Source organism: Eleutherodactylus coqui, chromosome 8 (genome assembly GCF_035609145.1).
Source record: "Eleutherodactylus coqui strain aEleCoq1 chromosome 8, aEleCoq1.hap1, whole genome shotgun sequence".
Lineage (NCBI taxonomy): Eukaryota > Metazoa > Chordata > Amphibia > Anura > Eleutherodactylidae > Eleutherodactylus > Eleutherodactylus coqui.
The window spans coordinates 75,419,687-75,447,652 of NC_089844.1; the positions used below are offsets into that span (position 1 = coordinate 75,419,687).

At 39.5% G+C, this 27,966-nt stretch overlaps 1 protein-coding gene across 3 annotated transcripts in view; it reads right to left on the bottom strand.

Moving 5' to 3' along the window:
* Positions 1-27,966, bottom strand: part of METAP1D (methionyl aminopeptidase type 1D, mitochondrial) — a 188,394-nt gene that overhangs the window by 45,918 nt on the left and 114,510 nt on the right. For all 3 annotated transcript variants that reach the window (XM_066575853.1, XM_066575855.1, XM_066575852.1), the window contains 2 exons: positions 27,348-27,390; positions 7,968-8,131 (listed from right to left, as the gene is read on the bottom strand). In XM_066575853.1, the coding sequence (XP_066431950.1) occupies positions 7,968-8,131; positions 27,348-27,390 (207 nt within the window). The remainder of the gene's footprint in view (positions 1-7,967; positions 8,132-27,347; positions 27,391-27,966) is intronic.

Below are 27,966 nucleotides of genomic sequence, written 5' to 3' on the forward strand. Positions count from 1 at the left end.
CCGCAATGCACTGAAGCCGCAATCCTTGAACCGCGATATAGCGAGGGATCACTGTACTTATATATTGTAGTTTATTGTGCCTTGGCTTAGATCTTATTTCACAAGCACGATGTAATAGATACAGAACCATGGCAGGCCTTTACTAGTCCTCCAGCTGCATGAGAACCATTTAATTCCCTTATCCTCATTGACCTAAAACTTTTAATCTTAGCCAAGCATGACGTTGGCCAAAAAAAAATTTGCAGTTTAGTCGATGACTATTGCAAATGTATGGTCAGCTTTAGAATACATCATTTAGCAGGTTTTCCTAAAGGTGCCCATACACATTAGACTAAAATTGATGAAAATTGACAATTTTCACCAAAAAAGTTATTTGCTGGGTGAAATTTTGCAGCCAATGATTGTTTCAGACCACAGATGACAGATAGTCATCGTCTGGAAAGAAGTCAGCCCCGTTTGAAATTTTCATTCAACAGTGAGATGAAAACTCTTTCATTCAAAGAAAAAAGTCTGTGCATGAACAATTTTTCATTAGAAGAATGCTTCCAGAAAGATATATCTATCACCCGGTGTCATTGAACATGTATGGGCTACTTGTGCAATTTGGTAACACTGCTCCCAAATATAAAATAATCCCAAAAGATGAGTCACAGCCTAAAACCTCTAATAGTTTTATCAGGAAAAGCAATTCCACCTATAAATAGGTAGATGCTTTCCCCTCTGTGTAAAAGGGGCAGCTCCACTTTTACTAGTCATTATAATTAATTATACTTATAGTATATGAGCATCAATTAGTCCCAAATTGCTATATGACTATCTACATTATTAGTTACACTCAACCTGAACAAATCTTACAATCCTACGCTATTGTTTCCAGTTTGAGTAAGCATAGATATGGCCACTCTCATCCCCTAATAGTGGCAGCAAAGCACTTCCTTCTCATAAGTCACCCCATACCTTTTCTTCACTCCCCAGAACTCACAGTAATCACAGAAGATCCCACGTTTCTAAATAGTCAGACCAGCCCCTAGTAATCACAGTAGAACCTTCTCCAGCAGTGTCTTTTTGCCCCATCACCATAATTGCTACAAAGAATTAGCCTTTCCTCCAAAAGTCAGACCAGAGCCTACCTCCACCTTCCTTTGATAGCAACTGAAGGGCTTCCTCTCCTTCAGTAGTTACGGAATATAGTCCTTTGTCACATGCTTCTATGATGCACTGTCTGCTGGAAGGAAGCTACATAGAAGCAGAATAAAATTGTTTTTTAAATATGTATACAAGACAAAATTAATCTTTTTAAATACATTATATACAAACTTTTGAATAATTACTTCCTTTATTTAAGATATAAAGTAATCCAACATCCATATCACCCATGTGAAAGGGTAAGCCAGTGTCTGGCATCACCATAACCCCAAACAGCATTCCTGCTGTCTTGGGGTCACTCTCCTTGACCACCCACATCCACTCCCTGGCCCGAACATTCCACCTGCACCTCATAAATATTTCTAAAATCCGCTCATTTCTTACCACGGACACGCTAAAGAAACTCGTTGTCGCCCTCATCCATTCCCGACTTGATTACTGTAACTCGTTGCTCATTGGCCTTCCCCAATCCATACTAAATGCGGCAGCTAGACTAATTTTCCTATCCAGCCGCTTCTCAGGCACCTCCGCACTATGCCAGTCGCTGTACTGGCTACCCAAAGTGTCCATACACTACAGAACTCAATTCAAACTTATCAACCTCACCCACAAAGCGCTCTATGGCGCTGCTTCTCCCTCCTGTCCGCACACCACCCAGGCCGCACACTCCAATCAGCCAACACATTGACATTAAATTCCCCTCTAACTCAATCTTCACATGCTTGCCTCCAGGACCTCTCTAGAGCAGCACCGGTCCTCAGACAATCCCCGAAGCACAGAGCTTCAGATGTGCCTTAAAATACACCTCTTCAGGGAGGTATACCAAATCTCCTGATCTAATCCCCCACCGCCCTACCTGTGGCACCCCACACCTTTCACTTTGCCTATCATATACATCTTCTGCCCCTGTACCTCATCATCCCTGTTCTGTTTCCTAATAATTAAATATATGTAATTTTCGTACTGTTTTGTGCTCCCCTGTGCCTCATCTCCTGACCCTGTACCTCCTGAACCACCCCTACCCCATCTTTCTCCAAATAAGTGTATACCACATGTAATTGTTCTCCAATACTTTGAAAGCGCTGCAGAATAAGTTGGCACTATACAAATAAAGATTATCATATTAAGCCCGGGTTCACATATATCTAGCCATGCGTTGTTTATTCTCTCCAGCTTTGTAGTAAAATGCTTGAGGGAAACTTATCCCAAAATTGATCCTATAGTTCTCTATAAGACCATATATGGCATCCAATGCATCAGTTTTGATGCTGGACATCTTTCTGCGCTAGGCAGAAAAACATTGCATACTATGGTTTTTTTTCTTTCTGGCTATGGATGCCAGATCGGTGCACAAAGTGCACTAAAATGTCATCAGTTGTGTCAGGCTCATGCATAAAACAACTGACCAGACACAATTGATGTTTGTTATCCTCTGGATTAAGAGGTAACTTCCCAAACTATTTGGAGCATGTTTAGTAGAAACAATTTCAGGTTTCCTATACCATGATATCAAACTTTACCATTGCTATTGAGAAATTTTAGCAAGTTCATTTTTATAGGACTGCTTTCATTCACACAGTCAGGTAGATATTTGCGCATAATCTCCTTGCTTCAGTCAAACAAGAAGACACCAGTATTATACATTGGGACCCTCTGGTATTTTGCATTAAGGCCCAGGAGCCTCAAGTAAAACCTCTAACTATTGGTATTGCATCCTTACTGGGGAATGCGGTGTTTCCTCTACCTAAAATATAATTGAACTAGTGCTACCCAAAGAGTTCACCCTTTTAGTTAAAGAACTTCACAAACAGTCTCTGATGTTTTATCTTTGGTAAATGTGAGTTGAGCACTCCGGTCTCTTTTGGAAAGCAGTGGTGACCTCAACTTAGGCAATAGAGCCCTCAATTCACTGCATATTCTTCTCAGATGTTTTGTGGCTTCCTGGATGAGTTCTGGCACACTGGCCCCTTATAGAAAGCTTCAGTGCTATTTCAAGTCTTCTCCATTTGGAGTTTATGACCTGCATTTTGGTTCAATTGAGTCCCAAAGCAATAAAAATATCTTTGCACTCTAACTATTTCCACATTGATGTAGCTCAAAAATTTATTTTTTCTCATCTCTACTGGAATTTCCAAAAATCTGCAGCAAGACTCAACATACAGTGAAGATTACTATAAAAATAAATACAAGAAACCATTACCAAATTATAGGAATTGTTTGATTAAAAAAATATTGTCTACAAAGTTGGTGCAACTAAATTAAGAGAGCAATTAATTCTTAACACAGGTAAGGTGGGTGATGAATCAGGTTGTACCTTAGGTCCTTTAATAGTTTGCCAACCTTGCTATGGGTTTACTAAGGCTCTCTAATACGAAGTTGAGTGTAAAGCTCAAAAAACAGGTCTTGTGGTATATGGATAATAGTACGAAACATATGGTTGAGCGGTAAATACCTTTTCACCCTGGAACCTATGGCTCCCAGGTTGTGGCCTCCAGACCCTTATTACAGCTTTCAGTCCATATGATGTAATAATAAAATGAAACATAAATGCACCATGGAATAAAAATAATCCCTCTAGATCTAGGTGTGCGAGCTTTTGGGATATTTTATAGGTTTTTTATATAACTGCAACAAATAGTTGAGTACACAACCCCGAAAGACAATAATGGTTTCATGAATGGTGTGAAGCATACACAGAGAGAATCCTTCCTGTTTCAACGCTGGCAAAACAGAGTTAAGTAACGTGCTGCGGAGGAGAAATCGGTCCGCCTCTGGGTAAAAGTACAAAAAGGAACTTTTACTTCATGCCCTCTACTGTTTCACCAAGTCCTAAAATATTTTCTGCCTCGTCATAACTTTGCTATAGTCCCCAAAAGAGCTGTTTACACAACTGTACATATTTTAAGCGACATATTTTAGTGATGTAGCTAGTGTTCGGCAATTTCATGTGCTAAATGTATACAATTACTGCTTCAAGTGTTCATATTGGTTGCAACCACTCATGGAAGTCACTCCAATATATTCTTCGTGAAAAACGTAATTGCGTTAACTAAATAAAAAACAAAAAATGTAAAAAAATTCTTGAAATTCTCTCTCCGCTGAATGTTGCTGAAGTCACAGACTGCTTTCACAGGCATTTTTGATTTACAAATGGCACATAAATCATTCTGTTTGCCTCACAATGAAGTTAAACTTATCTTATGTTCCTTTTGTCAAAAGCAAACGTGATGGATTGTTATGAACGATAATTTATAGCATTGCACGTTCAAGTACAGTGAAAAGCTTAGTAATTGTAATTTACAGTAACTGTCATTCTACATTATGAAAGTTGACAATAAAATGATTTATTTTTCGAGTTCAGCTTATTGTTTAAAAATTAACTAATCTGAAAAAATGAAAGATTTTAATAATTTGACAAAAAATAAAAAGATTTTATTGTTGCAAACAAATCTAAAAGAATGTGTATAAAAAAAAATCACTTCCCCATCAAAGGCTCATTAAAAACATCCATAAACGAAGACCAACAAACTTCAACTGCACTTGTAGAGGAGCAGTGATCAGATCATCAATTTAACTGGATTGGAACTTTAGGAAATTGACCAGTTCTACATTATTTGCAATTAAGTGATAGAAACAGTCACTTGTTTAGTTCAGTGGACTTTTTTTTCCCTTGGGCCAAATTAGATTTTTTTTCAAATTCAATTTAGTCATGAATTCAGCCAAATGTAAATCCTTGCCATTTTCTTGTTTAGTCAGAATGTTAATTCCGAATTCAACAATTGTCCAAATTAAAATTAAATAGTAAAAGATAGTATTGAGCATTTAAGTGAAAAATTTGTGAATACGTAAAATAAAAAAATTAGAATGTGTAATTCTGCTCAATCAACTTGAACAATAATATTTTTCTCTTAGACGAAATTGGCAATTTTTTTTCTACGTTTTTGGGCCAACTTTCTTAAGACGAAATCAATTCTGCGTTGAGAGCATGTATGCATTAGTCATCTCTTGGGCTTACGGGGTTAATCTTAATGCAATACTCCCATTTTGTTGTTTTGTGTTTTTTTTCCTTTTTTTTTTATCAGATACGGAATACATTACAGAGATTGCTGAGTTATGGTATCAGAATATTCATCAGATGCGATTGGAATATAAAAAGAGGACCAATTACCATTTAAGCATGCCAGACAATGACACAAAACAAATGGCACCCGTCTGCTGAAATTTAAATGAGCACCAGTTTGGATACAGTTGTTTTCAGTGCTACAGTGTCCCCCCCCCCCCCCCCCATTAATATTTAGACTATGCAAGCAAATTCACTGCAGACTCCTATTAGGAACCCAATATCATCCTCAATTACGTTTTCTTATGGCCTTTTTTAATGATGTTTTATTTATTTCTGTTAACAGGTTCGATTAATGCAGTGGGTATGCTAAATTTATTTCCTTATACAGAGATTTATCAGGGAACAGAAATATAAAAAAGGGTAAAAAAAGAAAAAAAAAAAAAAAAGAATAGGGCTTTAGCAGTTCCTATTCACCTGGGTGTTGGCGTAGTGTGTGGGTCCCTTTTTTGTCAAGTCGTACACACACATACAAAAAAAAGGGAACAAAGGTCAGCACCCAGCCGCCACTTGAATGTGAGATTTTTCTTTTTATTCCTCTTGATGTATAGCAGGCTCTGTGTTATTAGTCTTAATGATAGAAAATTGTAGTGTTGATACAAATTTTTTTTTCAAAGTAGTAGGCGGGAGTTCCATTTGTTAGTAAGTTTTTTTCTGTGACTAAAAGCCACGGACAGTACATTTATGTAGCGGTAAAAGGCCTACAAGCTCTTTCCATAGCAGAGCTAATTATTCCTACTGTGACCTTACTGATCTGCGCTGTTCCGAGAACATCTCATCTGCGCGCCTGTTCCTCTGTGTAGATGGTGTCAGGGAATATGAAAAAACCCTATAATGAAACCATTTTCATGAAGGAGAAAGGCTACAGGAGTTGCACTTGCTACAAAGAGGCTCAATTATATGAGTAATTGTGATAATTTTCTACATTCATATCCTTCAATGGGGGGAGAGAAAAAAAAAACGAAAAAATAAAGCCATAAGAGAAAATTACTTTAAGAAGAAAGTGCAGAGTAAAAAAAAAAAAAAAAAAAAAAAGGAGGAATAGACAAAATGAAAAAAAAAAATAATGGAAAAAAGTAATAAAAAAAAAGGTGGAATGAGGAATAGGAAGAAAGAGGGAACAACAGATATGCTGAAAGGCTCATGTGCAGCTGGGTTGCACAATTAAATTGAATTTTTTTTTCTGCAGTTGATGAATGTGACTACCGCAAATGTGCCTGTGTAGTTAGCTATCATTTGTTGTTCTGTGACAGGAAAAGGATAATTACCTCTCAGAAAGAATCAAAGGCTGACATGCCCTTTAGACACAGCTATGAATGCAGAGCTCCATACAATGCCTGAATAAGAATTTCGTACTCTCTGGCCCTTTCCACATAAGAATACATTTTGTTAAAATGCAAGAACACCACCAGCAAATTTGTTTGAACCCTAGGTGTTCAAAAATACGAGGTGCACCTATCGACTCATCCCTTTTGCAAAAATAAAACCGCATTCTGAATTCCATTCCATTATATTCATGGATAGTAAGATAGTGAGATATGCATTAAATTTCTCTTCCCAGTAGGGGTCTGATTCAACATTTCCTATAAAAGAAGAAAAAAAGACACTATCCTTTTTTTTTTTCCTCCAGATGATAGTTAGCCTATAATTTAAAACTGTCAAAAACACAATTTTGTGCAAAGTCTACAATAAAAGCTCCGGAGATATAACCCAAAGAGGTTTTGCTAAAGTTAGAGTCAGAATCAGTTACAACATTTCTATAGCAATAAATACATATAAATGATGCATTGATGTAGGGGTTTTTTTTCTCTCGCCTGCTCTTTTTTTTGGGCAAGTGCCATAAGGAGATGTGGACTTCAAAGTGTGTGTTAATTGCATCATTGTAAGGGGGGGGGGGGGGGGGGGGGAAGTCATGTTCATTTTAAACCAGAATAAAAAGTATAAGATGCCATAAATTAAGACTTTTTTTTCCTATGTGTTCGATTTATGTCTGTCTACCAAAAATCAAAAACATCTAGAAAAAGTCTCAAAAACGGCTCATGCACTCATTGCAAAAAACTAAATTAGTCTAATGTGTCGGGGGAGAATAAAATGGTCTACAACTGCTTGTATCCATTGTCTTTAGGAGTTGCTACAATGCATTCCCACAATATTGTATGCTGTGTAAAGCACTGTGGAAGTTAAAGGTGTTACTCGAATAACCAATACTTTAAAATACGTGACCCCGGAATTTTTTGTCACCCCTGACACTTCTACGAGTCCCATAGTGTGTGCATTTATAGTGTGTGGTTGACTTTACACCTATTTTTATGCTTTATACATTTTGGATAGTTTTATGTTTATTGTATTATTATTACTGCTACTATTATATGCGGCTCAGTCTTCACTCCCTCCTATAGTGCTATTTTTTTATTTTGCTTTTCAAGGCTATCTGCAGCCAGGTCTAAATTTTAAGTCAGTGATTTTATACACATCTTTGTCTCTTTATGCAGTTATCTTTACTGACCCGCAGGTAATTCACTTTTACAAAAATCTTTCTTGCCCAAAGCGCAGCAGCACAGTGTAGTCTTTCATACACTGGTATCAGTCAAATGATGGTTTTGAATCATAAAACATGTCATCAGCTTTCTACCAGACTACCAATAACCTCTGTCCCACTTGCCAGCCTTCCCATCGCTTGTCACTACATTCTGCTGGTCACCTGATTGTGTTTCCGATTACAGAGAAGGGAGCTCCTGGCTTGCAGGCTGCTATTGCTTCATCTCTGCATCTCCTGGCGGTCTTCACTAACTTCTGCCCATTTTCATCTACGTTTCCAACCAGAAATGTTTCGGAGGTGTCCCCGTGGTATCCGCCGCTATACACCTAATGGAAAGAAAGACGTACAAGTGTTATATTCTCTAGATTCCAATTTCATAATAATTCGTATAGATTCCATTCTAATGCCATGTGACTGCAAATGACATGGCATTAGCATCTAACATGGATTATGCAGTGTGATTAGTAAAGAATGAAACAAAAAAAAAGGTTATTCTGACTCGTAGAATTCGCATCTCAATGTTACAAATAGCTTTAGCCATCCTAAAATCATTATAATAACAGCTTGCAGCTGGGTCAGCGCGTTTAAGTCATCCAGCACCCCCCTCCAACATAATCACTTTCACCCTTATAAATTCCAGGACAATCCTACTGCAGGCATGATACGTTTTTTTTGTGTCTGTAATTACACGATAATATGTGTATACCTAGCAATGCAAATGAAGCAAATCTGCAAATGCTTTCCTTAGATGGAGTAGACAAATTCTTGTGTTGAGAAAGGTAGAGACATGGCCAAGTAAATGCAGTATGCCAGGGCTGTGGAGCAGCAAAATTATGTGTAGACGCAATGGATTATAGGTATCATTTTCCAAAAACTTCTTATTCTTCCCTGTCCGAATTGTGGCCAAATTTCAGAGAAAACCTATTTGCGGTGATTTGGGGGATTCCAAGGAAATAACCTTTCCCTGAAGAAACCATTTATCAGAAGGCTGCAACAGATTAAAATGTTGGCTTTGTTCTCCAGTTCTTGCCATCATGGCTGAGGCAGACCAGTCAATGCCACTATTTTTTTTTTAAATCAGATATCTTTTATTAAATATTTTGCAAGTGATACAAAATAAACACAAAAACATTGTAATCACACCTCACCTTAGAGATAGTCACCCATCAAAAAGCATTATGCATATGGAGACAGTATTTGTTCGCAATGCTAACTATAAGCATAGCTTTGGTGCTCTTTGGTTAAAGATAACAAGGCACAAAGTCAAGCATTAATCAAATGATAAACAAATACCTAAAGAGGCTGAATAGGCTTAAAAAAGTGAAAATGAAAGGCATACAAAGAGATACAGTATGTGCTGAAATTAGGACCATTATAAGGGCTCAGTCAAACGGGCGTTTTTATGTGCGCATGTTACCTGCGTTTGCGATCTGCATGTATTAAGAACCAATGCTTTTCAATGGCAGCGGTCATATGCCCGATATTTACCTGTGTACAAAAATGCGCAGTGGTAAATATAGGGCAGCGGATTTTAAAATGCAGGTAACTGCGGCATCCGTCTTTTTTAAATGTGAAACCCCCTGGATGCTGTCACATCTAGGGGTTTCACCTTGTGCTTAATGGAGAACATAAAGTGCCCATTGAGAACATACAATGAAGATTGCGATCCTCTGGCACAGCTGGCACAGCCGTGGCAGAGGAGAGCGATGTTCACCCATTGAATTCAACTGAGCCAGTGCTACAGCCGGCTCCATTGAAAGCCATGGGCTGCCGGCAAGCCCTGTAGTGATTTTCGGGGAAGGGCTTTAAACATAAGCCCTTCCCTGAAAACCATCCTTAAAATGTGTAAAAAATGAAAAAATATATATATACACTCACCTCTCTGCAGCTGCCAGGGCTAAGGCGCGTCTAGCCGGGTCTTCTCCTGAACTACTATGAAGTGCTTTCAGCAGGCAAGGATTTAAAATCCCCGCCTGCTGAAAGGGCTGCCTCAGATTGTCTGAGCACTGTGAACAATCAGAGGCAGCTCTCAGCTATTGAATGACAGCTGAGAGCTGCCTCTGATTGGTCACAGTGCTCAGCCAATCAGACAATCAGAGGCAGCCCTTTTAGCAGGCGGGAATTTTAAATCCCCGCCTGCTGAAAGCACTTTGTAACAGTTGTGAAGAAGACCCGGCCAGACGTGCCTGAGCCCCGGCAGCTGCAGAGAGGTAAGTATATATATTTATTTATTTTACATATTTTAAGGATGATTTTTCAGGAAAGGGCTTATATTTAAAGCCTTTCCCCGAAAATCACTGCAGGGCTAGCCGGCAGCCCATTGCTTTCAATGGAGCCGGCTGTAGTGCCGACTCCACTGAATTCAATGGGAGAACATTGCGCTCCTCTGCCACAGCTCTGACAGCTGTGGCAGAGGACCTCTTCATCTCCACAGGGAGTACCCTTGTCACTGGACACTGTGACAATGCAATAGCAGGCAGCGCACTTTATGTGCGCAAAAACGCGGTGAAGTATGGGTTTTTTTCAGCATGTCGCTCGCTTCGGTCACGCAAATTTTTTTAGGCATGCGTTTTTGCGCACAGAAATTGTTCACTCTGAAAACATTTAACCCTTTGCAATCCAATTTTGGTTTCAGGGTTTCCTAGGGGGTTTTCTCTTTCTGTCATTATGCAATGGCGCCACCTGTTGGCTAGAGCCAGTACTGCGGCATTGGACATGCTCGAGAGGCCCCCCCGACAACAGAGGGGCCAGTAATATACAGTAAGAATACCCTGCCGGACGTCTTCCGACATCAGAAGCTGTACAGCCTTCAATCAGAATGTCTTTCGATGTCAGACAGTGGATTGGAAAGGGTTAATGCCCCAGTTACGTGGTGTGATGGCATGGTTGTGTGCAAGTAGTTGTAAAATAAGAAGACTATTGCCATCAGAAAACCACCAGAGGATTTGTGAATATTTTGTAATTTTCTTCTTTAGCAAATCAGCATGAAGCTTGGGTCTAAACCAACATGTGAGCTTTTTTAATTGCTCTTTAATGCGACTGTCTCTAAACATTTGCCAACACCCTATGTATCAAATAGCAAATCACTAGTCAAAAACATCTCTCTATGTATTTTTAAGGGGTGCTTCCCAAAACTTGGGGAGGGTACTGTATGTGGATTATGTATTTAAAAAAGATTTTCAGGATATTTTTTTAATTTTCTCTATTGATGGCCGAAAGGTCATTAATAAATGTTCAGTGGGGACCCGCCACTTAGCATCCCTGGGAATCAGCTGAGCGGTGGGGATCCATCACTAGGGTCAGTGCATGAAGTAGAAAGCGCTGACCATAGAGAAGCAGTTGATATTGCAGTCCCAGCATCTATTAATTTCAATGGGAGCTGCACTGGAGTACCAACTGAGTCGGCTGCTCTATAGTGAGCGCTTTTTGCTTCCTGTCTTGACTGCAGTGACAGCGGCAACGGGAATTAGTTGATTGGCAGGTCCCCATTGGTCATCAAAAATCAATAAAAAAATGTCCCAGAAAATCCCTTTAATTTTAGTGTCTTGAATTAGGCTGTATTTACACAGGTGATTTCTTCAGACAAGTTCCATCCAATTATATTATGGACAGAACTCACAGGAGAAAGTGACCCATTATTTATCCATATAGGTGATTTTTTTTCTCTGAGGCCGCTTTCACACAGCTGAGGAAATTATGTGAGATTTGTGCCTTGCGTGATGCATAAATCTTGCACCGAATATGAACCCCATTCTTTGGAAAATCGCAACATGTCCTATCTTTAAAGGTTCTCTTTTAACACTTCGCCCATTGTTTTCAACAAGGCCGGAAAACACAATGTACAGTGTGAACACAAGTGTGAAGCGAGGTTTCTCTTTGAAAGCAATGGGAAACACTTCCTGATCCTCTGGCGCGGCTGAAAGCCTCGCATCCGCAGGAATATCGCACATGCACAAGCGTGATATAGGGCCTAGTTTCACAGCCCAATATCGTGCTCGCCTGTGTGAAATTAGCCTTAGAGCAAAAGTCCAAGACAGAAAAATTGCACCATGTCCTATTTTGTTCATCATTTTCTATGGGTGCAAAAAAAAATATTTAATTTGCATTGCACTCGCATGCAGATGTGATGTCTATGCGAATGTGATGTCATCTTTTTATTTTGCCTATTGAAACACATGATTCTCATGGGCATGAAAATTGCATTTGCAGTGACATAATGCATTTTTATTGCGAGATGCATAGCAGACATGCGTAGAATCATACGTTTACAAGCATAAGTTCAGTGCCCATTTCTCAGACTAATATTGCACTCGTCCGTGTAAGTACAGGCTTAGATGTAAATCTGACAAGAGCAATAATATATTATTAATTAGTATCAATAGAATAATACAGTCTTCAGGTCTACCTAGCCGGGGAGATGCACACAGAGCTATGGTCTTCACAGCAAAGCTGAAAAGTGAGCTGCAGAGAACAGGAAATGTCAGCTTGTTGTCTGTGTTCTGGTGGCTAACGCAAAAACTGGTATATTTGAGGATTATTTTCATATGGGGAATAAAAAAAAACACAACAAAAAAATCAAAACTACCGTGTTTCCCCGAAAATAAGACAGTGTCTTATATTAATTTTTGTTCAAAAAGGTTTACCTTTTTTACATGTATAGCTGCCTGAACACTATTTAAATTGACTTTTTTAATTAACTGTTATCAGGGATTAATTTTGGAGTAGGACCTATATTTCAAACATCCTCAAAAAGCCTGAAAAATCATTCTGCATCCTCAAAAATTCTGGAAAATCATGCTATGTCTTATTTTCAGGGTATGTCTTATTTTCGGGGAAACAGGGTATGTTTACAACTGTTTTGTTGATATCTGCCTTTAGTGATACATCCTCTTTAATTTTTACTTCTTTCTATAAAAGTCCTGATGCAGAATACAACACTCCAGCTGATGCTCTGCAAGGAACACTCCATTATAAAATGCCTCAAATGCAGAACTACTATGCACTGCTTCACCTCAGAACTCAGATCAACAAGTGTCACTTGGTATTGTAGACACTTAAAATTCAATTACTCAAGAGATGTCACTTAAGTGTCTGCCTTAGGTGTGCATGCTAGATGTGAACACTGTACCAACCGGACTGATGGGATGTGTGTCAATTCTGTGGTCATGCGGCTAATCATATAAGTGCTGTGATACATAAGCCTTCTGGAAATGTTGAAGTTTAAAATGTTTTATTTTCCACTTTAAATTTTGTGCTACTGTAATGCTCTGTTCACCTCTATCAACAGGGCAGGCAACTGTGATAAGAAGAAAATCGCTACACGCCAAGATATTCTTCCTGTTCAACCGATGGAAACCATAAGAGAACTTGATGGATTCCATTGCAAGTCAATGGGAGAGCAAAATCCACTGTGCAATAGATCCAGCAATGTATTGTGGTTCCAGTTATAAATGAGAATCCCAATGCAAGTGTAAACATGGCCTTAATTATAATCCACATCCAAGAGCATAAAGCAGCACTCACCAGGGATGTAAAATTGTGGTCACTTTATTCCATAAACGGTATACAAAAGGGAGGTAACAGGTGTAGTAGATTATCTATTGCACCTATTACCCCCCTTTTGTATATCATTTATGGAATAAAGTAACAAGAATGTTACATCACTGGTAAGTGCCGCTTTATACTCTTGCATATGGATTGGAGTTCCATCTATGCTCTCCTATCATTGCTGAACACCATCAGATTATAGGCCTCAATTTTCTGGTTTAGTAAATAATTACAATAGAAACAATGCCAATATGGAACTTCTTTTTCTAGACATAACCTTTAAGGGGTATCCTGCCACTTTGGATCCCTGATGATGAGCTGATCCTTTAGCGTGTTGTCAGTGCAGCAGGGCCGGATGTTGTCATTAGTGGGTAGGGCCAGAAATGTAATAGACAGCCTGAAATCAATAGGATTGATGCCTCTTACTAGACTTCTGGCTCTAACCACAATAAGGAACCGGAAATGTAATGGAAGGCATCACTTCTATTGATTTCAATGGAAGCAAAGCCTTCTATTACACTTCAGGCTCTAACCCTAATGTGGACGCCCAGATCCGCTGCACTGATAAGCAGGATGAAGGACCAGCCGATTGGTGGAGATCCTGAGCGACAGACCCCTGCCGATCAACTATTGATGACCCATCTTGAGGATAGGTTATCAACAGTAAAAGCACAGAATATTCCTTTAATTGTGTTTAACCTTAAAGAGATAATCTCAGAGAATGACACTGTCCTGTCTCATCATGTCCTTATAGCTGCCATATCCAGGGTGTGAGGCGCGGCGGGGTTTTTGAAACAGCTGACCCCCCTGTGCTATAGTGTATAACAAATGCAGACTGTGCGCATTTTGTCCATACCAGAAGCACAGGATGACTAAGTTCTCATGCCACTCCTGCAGCAAGGCCATTTGTGGCAAACACACTGCTCCAGTTTGCAATGACTGCAAGAAATAAGTTTATTTAGTTTGATGATCGTTTTTAGGTAAATTTAATAATTGTCCTTTCATAGGTTATCCTTTTACTAATAAATATGATAAATAAATAAAATATTGAAGTTTCATTTTATTAGTCTGTGAGACGAATATGTACAGTGACAGTGCAACTCGGAAGTATGTTTAGTAATCTAGGGTTAAAGGGGTTATCCCAAAAATCAACGTTTATCACCTATCCACAGCTCAGGTGATAAAAGTCTGATTGTTGGGAGTCTCACCACTGAAAGGTACACCTATCCGGAAAACAAGGACCCCATGTCATCCCTCTCCTCCTAAAAGCGAGCTCACTGCACCCTGTGCAGTGAGGAGGAGACTGAATGTATTAGTGGTTGAGCATTTGTGGTGCCGCTCCATTCGTCTTCAAATGGGACCAGATGCATAGCTTGAAGCTGCGGGGCCCCAGTGCAAAATCTGGAACTGGGCCCCCAACTATAAAGCTTTATTGATAGTATTGGTTTGCAATATGGGGAAGAGAGACTTTTTGAGCCCCCTAGGGCTCCTGGGCCCGGGTGTTACTGCACCCCCTATAGTTATGCCCCTAAATAGGACTGTCGGAGATAGCTGTGTAGTCTCAGCAATCAGACTCTTGTCATCTTTCCTAGGGATAGGAGATAAAGGTCAATTTTTGGGATAGCTTCATTCATATCAAATTTACTGAAAATTCCTTTAAAAAAAAAAAAAAAGATATTTCGGTTTGTCTTATGCTTTATTGCATATGTAGGTAACACATACTTTTTTGCTGCAGTGTTTTCCAAATGTCCACGTTAGCACTGAACTATCGACAATCCTAAATTAACATTCAAGCAAATAGAAGATTTTCGAAAATATTTCCAAATGATTATAATTTTTTATCTTGAGATGAATATTAAAATAGTAATTTCAGTGTTCAGACCCTTTTGGACAAATAAAAATGCAAATCATAAAATATTCTAATAAAAACACAGTAGGAGATGCATTAGTAAAACACAGCACTCCGTATAGATACGGAAATACTAAGTGAGATATCGTGTGTCAGTTAAAGACGTCCTTAAGATATGAGGCATTATATGTCCCAGCATGAGCCAGTGTTCCAGAATTTTTGGATCTTTTTACATAGGAAGAATGTTCAGCGCTCAGGTGCCCAACAGTCATTCCAACGATGACTGCTCCTATGCAATAATCATTCACTGAAGGGAGGCGGAGATCACTTCAGACCGCCCACCTCTATTCACAGTAAACAATTACCTGTTTACACGGGCTGAGTATTATTTGATTTTTACGTCTGCCTAATGATAAAACGAACAAATTCTAATTTGTCATTCAGTTGGTGGCAGTGTTTACATTGAATCATTATTGTTCAGTTTTGCATGATTCACCGACAAACTAAACAATATGTTCCATGTAAAAGGGCCCCAAGTGAATCACATGATACAAGATTTATGCACATTTGGTTTAGCCATAGGTATCTGGGAATGTCAGGACAGGTCTCCAAATTTCTAATCTGTTTTAGTAAATTATTGTATTCCTCATGAAGAACTAATACTGGAGCATCTTTTCTTAGAACAGTAATAAAGAGGGTAGGACAGCGCCTTGGGATGAAACACATAAATTATCCAAGTCCAATAAGGGCAATAAGGAAATCCAAATCCAAACTGAATGTAATCCAATCAATGGAGAGCTGCAGCCATAGGGAAAAAGAAATCCTCCATCAACAAGTGATGGAGGTAAAGAAGTCACAAACATTGCAAACCAAGCTGCGCTACAAACATGCAGAATGAGAGAATACTCACTTAAGTGAGTATTCTCTCATTCTGCTTCTTAGAACAGTACATTCTGCAATTCTTCTGTTGTTCCTCCTGGAAAAATCTGATTCAACTGATTAAACTAGCTGTTACCATTCCCCTTGCAGATAGGATATGTCCCAAAACAGACTGACACTCTCAGCACAAATTGGACAATTAAAAACACACCCTCACCAGGGCAATGGTAACACCCAGTTGTCAATCAATTTATACATTTGCATGAGGAATAATAGAGAAACAGCACAACACAGGGTTCTAAAAAGATCATCCAGTAAATTGCCCTTTGTAAACACTGGTGGTCACACTAACAACTACCTAAACACATCTTAGCATCCATAGTTAGTTATGTAATTCTAGGAGATGGTTCTAGGGAGATTAGCTATAACATAATCTGCATATGGAAGGGTTCAAGTGAAAAGGTTTCTAAAAGAAAGTTCTAAAAATTACAAAACAAGTTGCTTCAGTCCTGGAAGAACCCCAAGACCTCATCCGCGTGGCCTATATGGAGTCTGATTAGAATTTGTTTAACTTGGATTTGACACTGGGAATCTGTCACCATCTTTTTGCAGCCCTCACTGAGAGCCCCATAAGGTAGTGTCAGTCATACTGATTACAGTGATATGTCTGCCGTGTAGATCTGTGCAGTAGTTTGGGAGAAACTTGCATTTTATTACCAGCCAGTGACATAACTAGGCCTGCATAATTATGAGCTCCAGGCTTGGCCACGCCCACCCAGCTGTCCAGCCAATGATTACTAGCTTTCTCACTATGCATTGTAATAGACAGACAGCAGTCAATCAATGGCTGGAGGGCAGGGTGGGCAGGACTAGTCTGCGGCTCATGAATATCTGGGACTACTTTTAAGTAGTTCTCTATATCTGGCTGCTATTGATAAAAGCCAGGTTTCTCCAAAGTTACTGCACAGATCCACACAGCAGACATATCACTGTGATAAGCATGACTGTCACCACCTTATGCTGCCCTCAGAGAGGGGTGGAAAAGGATGGTGACAGAGTCTCTTTAACCCTTTCCAATCCAATTTGTATACTGGTTTTCCTGGGGGGGGGGCTTACTCTTTTTCTGCCGTTATACAATGGCGCTATATGCTGGCTAAAGCTAGTACTGCATGAGGTGACAAGTTGGATAGGCCCCCCAACAGCAGAGAGGCTGGAAATATACAGGAAGAGAACACTGGCGGATGTCTTCCCACATCGGAGCTGTACAGCCTTAAATCATGATGTCTTCAGAGGTCAGACAGTGGATTGGAAAGGGTTAAAACTGCAACAGAACTCTGAGTCTCAAATATAGTCCTAGCCAATGGTGCAAATCCATGTGTGGGCACCTGAAAAGGTTTCCACAAATGAACTACATCAATAACTGCTATGTCAATTCTTTTTTTTCCATGATGTGGATTTCAGTGTTTGTTTGATTAGACATCCACGCTGCATGAACAGAATGCTAAAGTGGCACCAGTTTCACGGCGGATTTGGGTGCTGAATCTGTAGCAATATTACTCCATGTGTATGGGACTAAAAGCTTATCTGACCGTCCTTTGACTGTGATAAGACAAGATGATAGAATGCATGTTGGAAAATCTATTGCAGATTTTAATAGAAAACCACAGGAGAAATCTGAGTGACCAAACTAATTTTTGCTGCACATTTGCATTATTGCTGTCGCAGATCTGCAAGTAGAATATTCTTTAATAAACCTACTTGGATTTTGAAAAACATCTCCCTTACTACTGCCTTCCAGGTCTGAGGGGTGCCGTTGACCAAGCACCCCTGCGCAGTAAGTCAATACTCCTCTCTATCCATACCACTGGAGCGTCAGGGGTTCCTTTTTTGTTGGTTATCCCAGTATTCTTTCCGTTCTCTCAGGTATTTATATGCCTAGAGCCACCTCGTGACGCTCTCCTTCTGGGATGTTGATTAGACCAGTGTTATTGGATTCCCCATTGGATTACACTGGTTAAATGATACAATTGGTTATTCTTCGCTCGCTAGGATTCTCGACGTGTCGAAACACCAGGAGGATCCCGTTACGTCCGGGTGAGTCCTACGTATTTAATAAATCCTTAATATTACATTTCCCTACCATTGGAGCGCTATTATTGTCACCCTTGCTTTTTCTTCTAAGACTAAACTTAGAGAGATGCAATGAAAAATATATCTGAGGGTTTATTAAAAGAAATCAAGTTATCCCCCATTAATGGAAGCTGTAATAAAAGCAAAGGGTAGAAACACAAAGTATGGTGAAAATTATATTTAGTCCTTAAGATGTGTCATTTTTCATCAATTAAATGTTTTTTGCTGTTTTTCTGACACTTAGCAATCAATGAAATGATAACTGACTACACTCTACTGAATATTCTTCCTACTATTCTTGACAGCGCTTCTATGTTTTTAGTCTGGTGAATGAAGGTATAAAATATGTACCAGCTGGCAGTTTATCATTATAGGAACTGTCTGCTTAAAGGGGTATATCCATTTCCGACAGTTCTAGCATATCTTCAGGATATGCCATTAATGTCTGATAGATGTGGGTCCCTTCCGAACTTCCGAATTAATGGAGTAAATGAAGGAGACGTTATTGAAGAAATTTCAGAAAATCAAGGACAGACAAAGTTGACCACTTAGAGTTTTCCGACAAGCATGACACTCTTAGATGCTAGTGTATGAATAAGGGTAAAAGCCCATTTAGACACAACGCTTATCGCTCAAGAGCAATCTTTTGAGTGATGATCATTGTGTGCATTTACACAGCAAGATGATCGCTCAAAATTCGCTGAAACGATAATTTGAGGGACAGTTTTGAGCGTTCACTTTGCATACGCTCCTAAGTAGCTAATTAGTCTGTCAATGAAGGCTCACGCTGTATACAGAAGACAGCTGGTGCGCTGTCTTCTGCATACAGCTGCTGTGTTATCAGAGCGCTCAGCTGGTATACAGCTGAGCGCTTCGAGCGGTGCATGCAGAAGACAGCTGGAGAGCTGTTTTTTGTATACAGTTGCTGTATTTCTCGGAGCACTCAACTGGTATACAGCTGAGCGCTCTGAGCTAAGTATGCAGAAGACAGCTGGAGCGCTGTCTACTGTATACAGCTCCTTTCTTCTCCGCACTTTCTGCTGGTGTCCCGCTAAGAACTGCCAGCAGGATACCAGCTGAGAGAATCTTATCAGCACTGCCGGCTGAGATATCAGCCTGCACCGCTGATAAGAGTCATCGCTCATTTCTAGAAAACTAAAAGTGAGCAATGAACGAACAGTACACGATGGCTGCGCTTTTAGGCACAATGGTTATCATTCAAAAGGCAGCTTTTGAGTGAATTTTGAGCGATAACCATTGTGTCTAAATAGGCCTTAAGCTGATATGTATTGGAAATTCTGTGGATTTTCTGCAGCAGAAGTATGTGAGGAAAATCCATAGCATTTATAATGAAACAATTAGGAGAGGTACTTTAAGAAATTTAGTCCACATGTTCCAGAGAACATCTGCAGCCTAAATTCAAATGTGGTGTGGATTTTCAATTTAGGCTGCGGATTTTCATTGTGGACTTCACTCCTTCTGATAAGGGGGTTAAATCTGTGGCAAATCCACACTAAAACCCACACTGGTTGGTGTGGATCTGCTGCACATTTTCAACTGTGGAGTCAATTCACATTCACTGCAGATTTTCTGCAGCAAAATATCTGCAATGTGGGAACATACCCTAAGGGCATCACGCACGCTTCAAGCGTGTAAGTGTTCAACTTTGTGTGTCTTTAGACTTTATGGAAATTCTGCACTAAAATCTCACTCATTTACTTCACATATGTTGGATTTTCTTTCACTAAATGTATTTCGGTGCTTGTTTGAACACATCCATGCATCCAGACCAGGTAGGAAAGCTAGTTAATTCAACTTGGTTTCTAAGCTTGCCATAGAGGTCCATGAGGCTGCTACACTACCAACATATGGCTTTGATTTTATACAGAGACATATAGAGAACTCTTTTTTGATTGATTCCATAAAAAACAATCAGAAAAAAATAGGGCATTCTACATCAGATAACATGTGTACAGAGGTATCCGATCCTCGAAACTTTGTTTATAGAGGAGAATACAATATCCTACCAAAAGTAATTGGACACCTGAGCAAGAATCAAAAGTAATATTTATTTACATATGTTAACACTTAGTGGGGCTCGTTTGGCCCTAATGACATTAGATACTCTCCATAGTATACTTTCTAATAACGTCTGATACACTTCAGCTGGTATTTCCCTCGATTCATCCTGCAAACATCTGGCGAGTTCTCTCAAAGAGGATGCATCAGCCCGTCTACAATGGCGCAAGGAGCGTGGTCATTGGACAGTTGAGCAATGGCAGAACGTTCTATGGAGTCAGGAATCACACTACTTCATCTTCAAATCAGATAGAGGAACCTGGGTGGGGAGAATGCCTGGGGAACGTCTTTTGTCTGAGTGTGTTGTGCCAGCAGTTAAGTACGATAGAGGTTCTGTTATGGTCTGGGGATGTCTTACGTGACATGGTCTCGGTCCATTGGTAGTAGTGTCAAGAACCATGAACATGGAGGTGTACCTTGGCATTCTAGACAATAATGTGTTGCTAACAATGTGACAATACTCTAGGAATGATCAGCAATACTTTCATGAAGACAATGGGCCTTGTGACAAATCCAAGGTTGTTCTCCAATGGTTGGAGGATATATATGTTCCATGATTTAACTGGCTATAGAGAATCCCAACTGAACTCTTTTGAAAATCTCTGGTACGAACTAGAATTTCCGATCAGTAAATATGAACAGTGTCCATCTTCATTGAGAGAACTTGCCAAATGTTTGCAGGATTAATTGAGAGAAATACCAGCTGAAGTATATCAGATATTAGTAAAAAGCATAGTAGAAATAATATCACTAGCAGCACAAAATAAATCCCCGTAGGAGCAGGACACATTCAAGATACAACAGCCACTGGGACTAAGACCATGTCTCACAAGTTTGAGTAAATAAAAAGTGGAGTGGCAGCATCAACTGGTGCAAAATTCTTAATAGGCTTTATTCTCCCATACCAAGAAAAAACAACGCTTCGACCTGCAATTAGGTCTTTGTCAACCTTGACAAAGACCTAATTGAAGGTCGAAACATTGTTTTTTTCTTGTTTATTAGTAAAAAGCATGTCACGCACAGTATCCAATGTCCTTAGTGCCAAAGGAGGCCCCAGTAAGAGCCCTTTTACACGGGTTGACCTGTGAGGCGCAGATGCCTGACAGATGATCCAAGCGATATCGTTCCTGTGCTTTTACACAGGAGGATCATAGCTAATGAATGGAGGTAGAGCGAGCTGGGGATTGTTCTAGCCCACCAGCCTCCATTCCCAACAAATATTTATAAATGGCTGCCAGTTTACACGGGCCGATCCGTCTATCAGTTTTCTGCATGCAGAAACTGAACAACTAAACGAATTCTTGTTCGTTGATCAGTCAGGGCATGCATGTACACTTAACAATAGTCATTCAGATTCCCAGATGCGGGAATCCGAATTATTTATCGGCCCGTGAAAAAGGGCCCTAAGTAATAACATATGTACATAAATAGTACTTTGATTCTTGCTCAGGTATCAAATTACTTTAGGTAGGATAGTGCATCTCTATACACACAGCACCCAACATTACTGAGTCCTATGTTCTCTGTGTACTATTGTACAGGCTCTGTGCACCCAGTTGTGCTGTCATTGATATAACACTACATTAATATGCAGTATAATGCTACATGGGACTCATGTTTCTGATCAATTTAAGACTTTGGGATTCAATTGAACTACCTTATTTCCAAATTGAGAAGACTTGGAAACATGCTGAATCAGTCAAAATTACCCCTTACAACTCAGCTGGAATGTCCGAAAACATCCTAGAAGAAACATCCATAGAATTACAAGCCTGCATAGCCTCAGCTAGCACAAGTGGTCATAACTAGACAATGAGAAAATACAACAATTCATGACAGAATACCAAGGCAGAAAACCATGGTAATCTAAGAGAAATGCTACAATTTTCTTCATTTTATTCTGCAAATATGAAACAAACTCACCAGGAAGAAAAAAACATAATATCCTATGGGCAAATCAGACCTTTTTGGAAGCATAAGTCATAATTGGTCTGGTGTAAAGCAAATATGGTATCCAACAATAAGAAAGTCAGAACTTCTAGTCAAACATGAAGTGTTATGGTGTGGGAATAGTTTTGCTGCTCCAGAACTGGAACACATTGTCATTTTTGAAGGATCCATGACGTCTGATCCATCATCTGAAGCATAATTGGGTTATGTGCCAAGATATGTCAAAATCATAAAATAGGTTTGCATCAGAATGGTTGAAGAGAATCGAAATTAAGGTTATATTCCTGGTCGAGTCAAAGACTTAATGAACTCAACTGAGGTGATGTGGAAGGACCTGAAATTAGTAGTGTGCTGGTTTTGAGCAATATCTCAACTTTTTTGCCAACAAGTTCTGTCTGGTACAAGCACATTTTTTTACCAATATATTCCAGAATGGACAATATTTTTTTTCTGCATTAACAAAAGTGTAAATGTCCGACTATATATATGTACCTAAAAGCCCAAGTACATAGCTGTATTATGGCTGCACTTTATACAGAGCCAAGATTGGGGTACCAAAGAGGTGTGTGAGGCCACTAATGTAACATGCCTCTGATTTCATACAGAAGTCTTTTCAGTTGGTTTCCATGTCTCCCTAGAGGTTTTGCTTCTTGTGGACAATATCTCCATTCGCATAAAGTCCAATGTAACCTGTATGTCTCTATTTAAAGGAGCCATACAGCCTGTATGCACTGCCGTACATGCTCTGTGCAGAAGGGGCTACCGTGTTCATGAGCACAATTTCCTCATATAGCACTCCTCACCATAGTTTTGTTATTCCCTTCTTATTATTTCCATCTTTCCTTACAGTTCCCTCAATCCTTTTCCACATTTTTAGGTTTATTACAATATATATTGTTTTTATTGCAAAAAGTAAAGATTTATTATATTTAGGTCGTTCACAACAAATCTACAACTAAAATCTGGAATTACAGCCTTGATTTATAGGTTATTTACTGTTTATAATTTATCCTCATCCAAGATGGATAAATTATAAACATAACTGAATTTTAATGCATGCAGATGGCCGGTCAAGGAAAGCAAATGTCTTCAAAAAAAGATCAATGTATCTAGGCAATAACACGGGCATATCAGAAAACAGACTAATATCAATCTAAAGCCAGACAAAACATCCAGTTGTTTAAAAACCATTTGGAGATCATAAATCAACTCTAAAGGGAGAGCTTTAACTCAGAGAAGCAAGAAGCCAACCGGAGTAACACATGTGGAAACATCTTGAACTGTCTTCCCATTGCGCTGACATAAGGAAGCTTTGTTTGCATATGCTGGCATTCAGAGTTAATGTAGCCAGAGGCAAAGTTTGTTAATCAAACCAAAGGCAAAATCGCTTCCGATGCCTGAAATATCCCATTCAACTCACAGGCCAAATTTTAAACCAAGGCAATCAAGACTTCGCCTAAAGAAACATATATCAATGGTCCTGCCAAAATCTCTAATCCATCTTTTTAACTATTTTATTTTTTTCTGGTGTAGTTGGTAGTCTCGTCTCTTGACCTTTTCTAGTCAATGGCATAAGAGACCCCTTTTTAAGCCCACTTTGTGCAATCCTATGTCATTGGCTAGAACTGTGGGGGATGAAACAGAGCCAGATGTGCATGAGGAAAACAAAAAAACATCAGCCACAGAAGACAGTCAAGAAAGATCAGACTAATTACAGCTAATGTCAGTAGAGTAGATACAGCACGCTGTATACACCCATGCACTTCCATTGATTATTGTTGTATAATTTAAAGACAAATCCATTTCTGTTCCAGGATTTACTATATTTTTCTAAAAATGCTTTATTCCTGTATAATTTCATATTTGCCACATTTTTTGTCAACGCTTTCTATGTATACAAATTCTATCTTAGTACATAGGAGAGTGCACACATACATAATACATTAGCTATCTGCTTTAGCATAAAGTGGCCAACCCAATGACTGAAGAAGGAATTGGATTTGTATGGAGCTGTAATATGACGATCGTAGAGATCTGTGCATCTGATATCATGGCATACTCCATTGTCCTATAGGGAAGAATACAGTGACTCACAGAGGCTAGTGGAATAGTTTGGGCCTCACCATGTGCATGAGACAAATATTTTTGGAGAATATATCATTGTTTTATTTTTCCGATTTTCTAATTGTTTAAAGGGATTGTCTCATGAAGACAACGCTTTTCAAAAAGAAGTCACCATGGGTACCGCTTTTCTCATGCTATGTTCAGCTGAAAAGTTGCATTATTGGATTACTCTTTATTTCAAAGTGCGATTACTTCCAGGGCACTGTACATTTGAAAATGGGGTAATATTACATAGGATGAAAACAACAAACATAATTAGGATGAACTAAAAGAATGACAGATTGGCGCGGAGGGAAGGGAGACTCTGCCCAGGAGGGCTTATACTCTACAAGGGAAGGGAGAAGGAGATAATAAGTGAGGGTAGAAGATGCTCATATGGAAGTTTGGTAGCCATTAGGATAATTCTAAAAAGGAGGGTTTTCAGGATGCTTTTGAAAATTTTGAAGGTGGGGGAGAGTCTGATCATTTACAGTAGTGGGTTTGAAAGTATGCGGGAAGCACGGGAGAAATCTTGTAGATAGTTGTGTGAAGAGAAGATTATATGAGATTAAAGGGGTTGTAGCAGAATCGCAAGTTATTCCCTATCCAAAAGATAGGTGATAACTTGCTGATGGTTGGGGACTCACCTCTGAGACCTCTGCCAATCTCAAAATTGAAGGTCCCATGTCTCCCTCCTCCACACTGCAGGCTTACTGTTCCCCTAAAGTGAGGGGGAGACCAATTGGAGTGATGGTTGCACAAGCATGCTGACTCCATTCACTTTTTATGAAACTGTGGAGACAGCTGAACGGCAAGCGCTCAGGTAATTCCATCAGCCTCATTGAAATGTATTGAGTGCCAACTGTGCATGCTTGGCCAATGCTCCATTCCTTTTAATATCACTGCGGGGGAATGAGGCATCCCCTCCAGTGAATGGCAGAGGGGGACACAAGACCCCCATTCTCAAAATTCTCAGCAACGAGATCCCCACCAATTAGCACATTATCACCTATCGTGTGGGTATCCCGTGAATAGGAGATAACATGTAATCTTGGTACAACCCCTTTAAACTTTGTGATTTTTTTGACCGCTATTTGGGTACCAACCTCCATTTCTCTTCTGCACATTGAAAAGCTGTCAATGTAAATGCACGGTCACACCAAGTCTACAGAGTTGGAGCTGCACTTATAGATGGGCTCTCCATTTTGATACAGAGGAGAGTCCTAAAAATACAATGACCAATGCAGAATCTTGGAGATCTATATATTATCATTATAAATGTTTTTTATGTATTTATTACACATTAGCTCTTCGATATCAGATCCAAGATTCTCAACCTTTGATATGTGTGCGTCTAACATTCACAAGGTCCAGCAGTCCATTTCAACCAATTCAAAAATGCATGCTATATACTCTATATAGGGTATATAGTAGTGATTTGCATTGACAGCAACGTCTTCAACTCTGACCAATGAAATATGTCAATAGCCTTTTCATGTTCATATGAACTATATCGACATTTCATTTACCCTCCAGACTTCAACAAACTATGTAGGTTAACTGGCTATGAAATAGGCTGTAGCTTGTACGTGTGACAGACACACTGATGTGAGACCACCAATAGGGTTAGGCTACATCTCTGTGGGATAGGTTAGTGCCATAAAAACAATGGGATCATTTTAGAATAATTGCATTAACAAGACATGGACAATATCATTGGATATATAAATACCCAACAAGGAATCTAGCACACCGGACATTATACACAAGTACCATTAAAGTCTTGGATAATCTTGAGTGTTCCGAAAAGATTTGTTTGATGCGATTTTTGTTCCCGTGTGTTAGGATATCAAATTGAAACAATAAGCTCACACGAACCACAAAACACTCCAACCTCTACTGCATGTTCGCCGCCGTTCGGTAAAGAACCTTGATAGAATTCTTTGTCATGTGTTAAATCGCTTGGTGGCCCCCGAGTCATTAACCATGGGAGTGACATATAAACACGCAGCATGTTCTGCAGCAAAAGGGTTAAAGGTTCTTCTGCTACAAATGGAACACAACACTATCTTCAGGGATTTTAATAAATGTAGGGAACACTGCTAGCAAAAGAGTTGCTGTCCAAATAGACTGACATACACAGGCCAATGTAGCCTCTAATGACAGAGTAAGATAATGACAGGCCCTACTCCAAATCAGCAGGAAGAGGAAGATCAATCTCGCTAGAGTGAAAGAAAAATGCTGCCTTTCCCCCACGTTCGCTCATCTCATACATATCTATCTTCAGCAGCTGCTCAGTACTGCAGCGCTCTGCATTAACTACACCAAGGATCAATAACAATTACACCTTCTCAAAAACATGACACATAGCGGGATTGGGCTGACATTTCACTTAGGCCTACACTGATCTCAGTTCATCTGATTCCAGCCTTAAATTCATGTCAAGCCCGGGTCTGCTTGGAGTAAACCCAGGGTTAAAAAAAAAAGGTAAAAAAAAAAAAAAGGAAGAGAAAGCAATAAAAACAGCCGCGCAACAAGTAAACAACAGCAACTAAAAACATTCTAGTGTCCGGGGATTTTATAAATGAAAATATCATTTCCGAACAGATTTGTATTGTCATCTGTACAAAAGAAGAAGAGCTATGGAGTGTTATTATCCGCACTGACAAAGACATCTCAGTAAAGTGTACTTACATTTCATATTCCGTAGTGAATTTACTTAGTGGCTTATCTTGGAGTCTGAGACAACCTGGCGTTCTTTAGCTGGTGAGGAACTACAAGTCTTAGCAAGCATTCTCAACCACAAAGAATTAAACAAGGCACTGTGAGAACAGCACCACCAATCCAGGCTAGGGCATGCTGATACTTATAGTTCCTTTGGTGAAAAGCCAGTGTGGAATTCATAAAAGATGATTTAGGATTCAAATGTATTACACATCATTTGATTGAAGCACCTGAAGGTGTGAAGTGTAAAGGTACTTAGAAGAGTTTAATACGTGACTCACAGTGACGTCTATGTTGATGACATCTCCATCCGTAAGGGGTCGGCTATAAAACAAAGAAAGAAACGTTGCCTTAGGTTCAGGATAAATGACCATTTGGCATACGATAACAGAGCATTTACTATTGTAATCAGAGCTATTACATAGAAGCATAAAGTCTGCCCAAGTGTCTGAGAAATGTCTAAATGTTAAACCTGGGTTAATGTTTTCTTTTGACCAAATGAGACAATATAACAATGGCATTTAGGGATGAGTAAAAAGAAAAACATATCTAGGAGGTTTCATTGCTTAACGTCTCACTAACATTCTTAAAAAGTGGTTGTATCATAAAGACAACCCATGTCTAGAAATGCTAGTAACTACAGTGTTTCCCTGAAAATAAGACTGTGTCTTATATTAATTTTTGCCCCCCCCAAAAAGGTGCTAGGTCTTATTTTTAGGGAATGGCTAATTTTAGTTACCTAGCAGGCATGGCCCGGGTCCCTCCCACTGATCTCCAAGGTTCCGTAGCGCCGCCGCATGCGTCCTGCCCTCCTCGGACGCCTACAGAACATCACTAGCACGTCACGGGATTCATAAATCCCGCCACCAAGAAGTGATGGCTCTGATTGGTTCAGCGAGT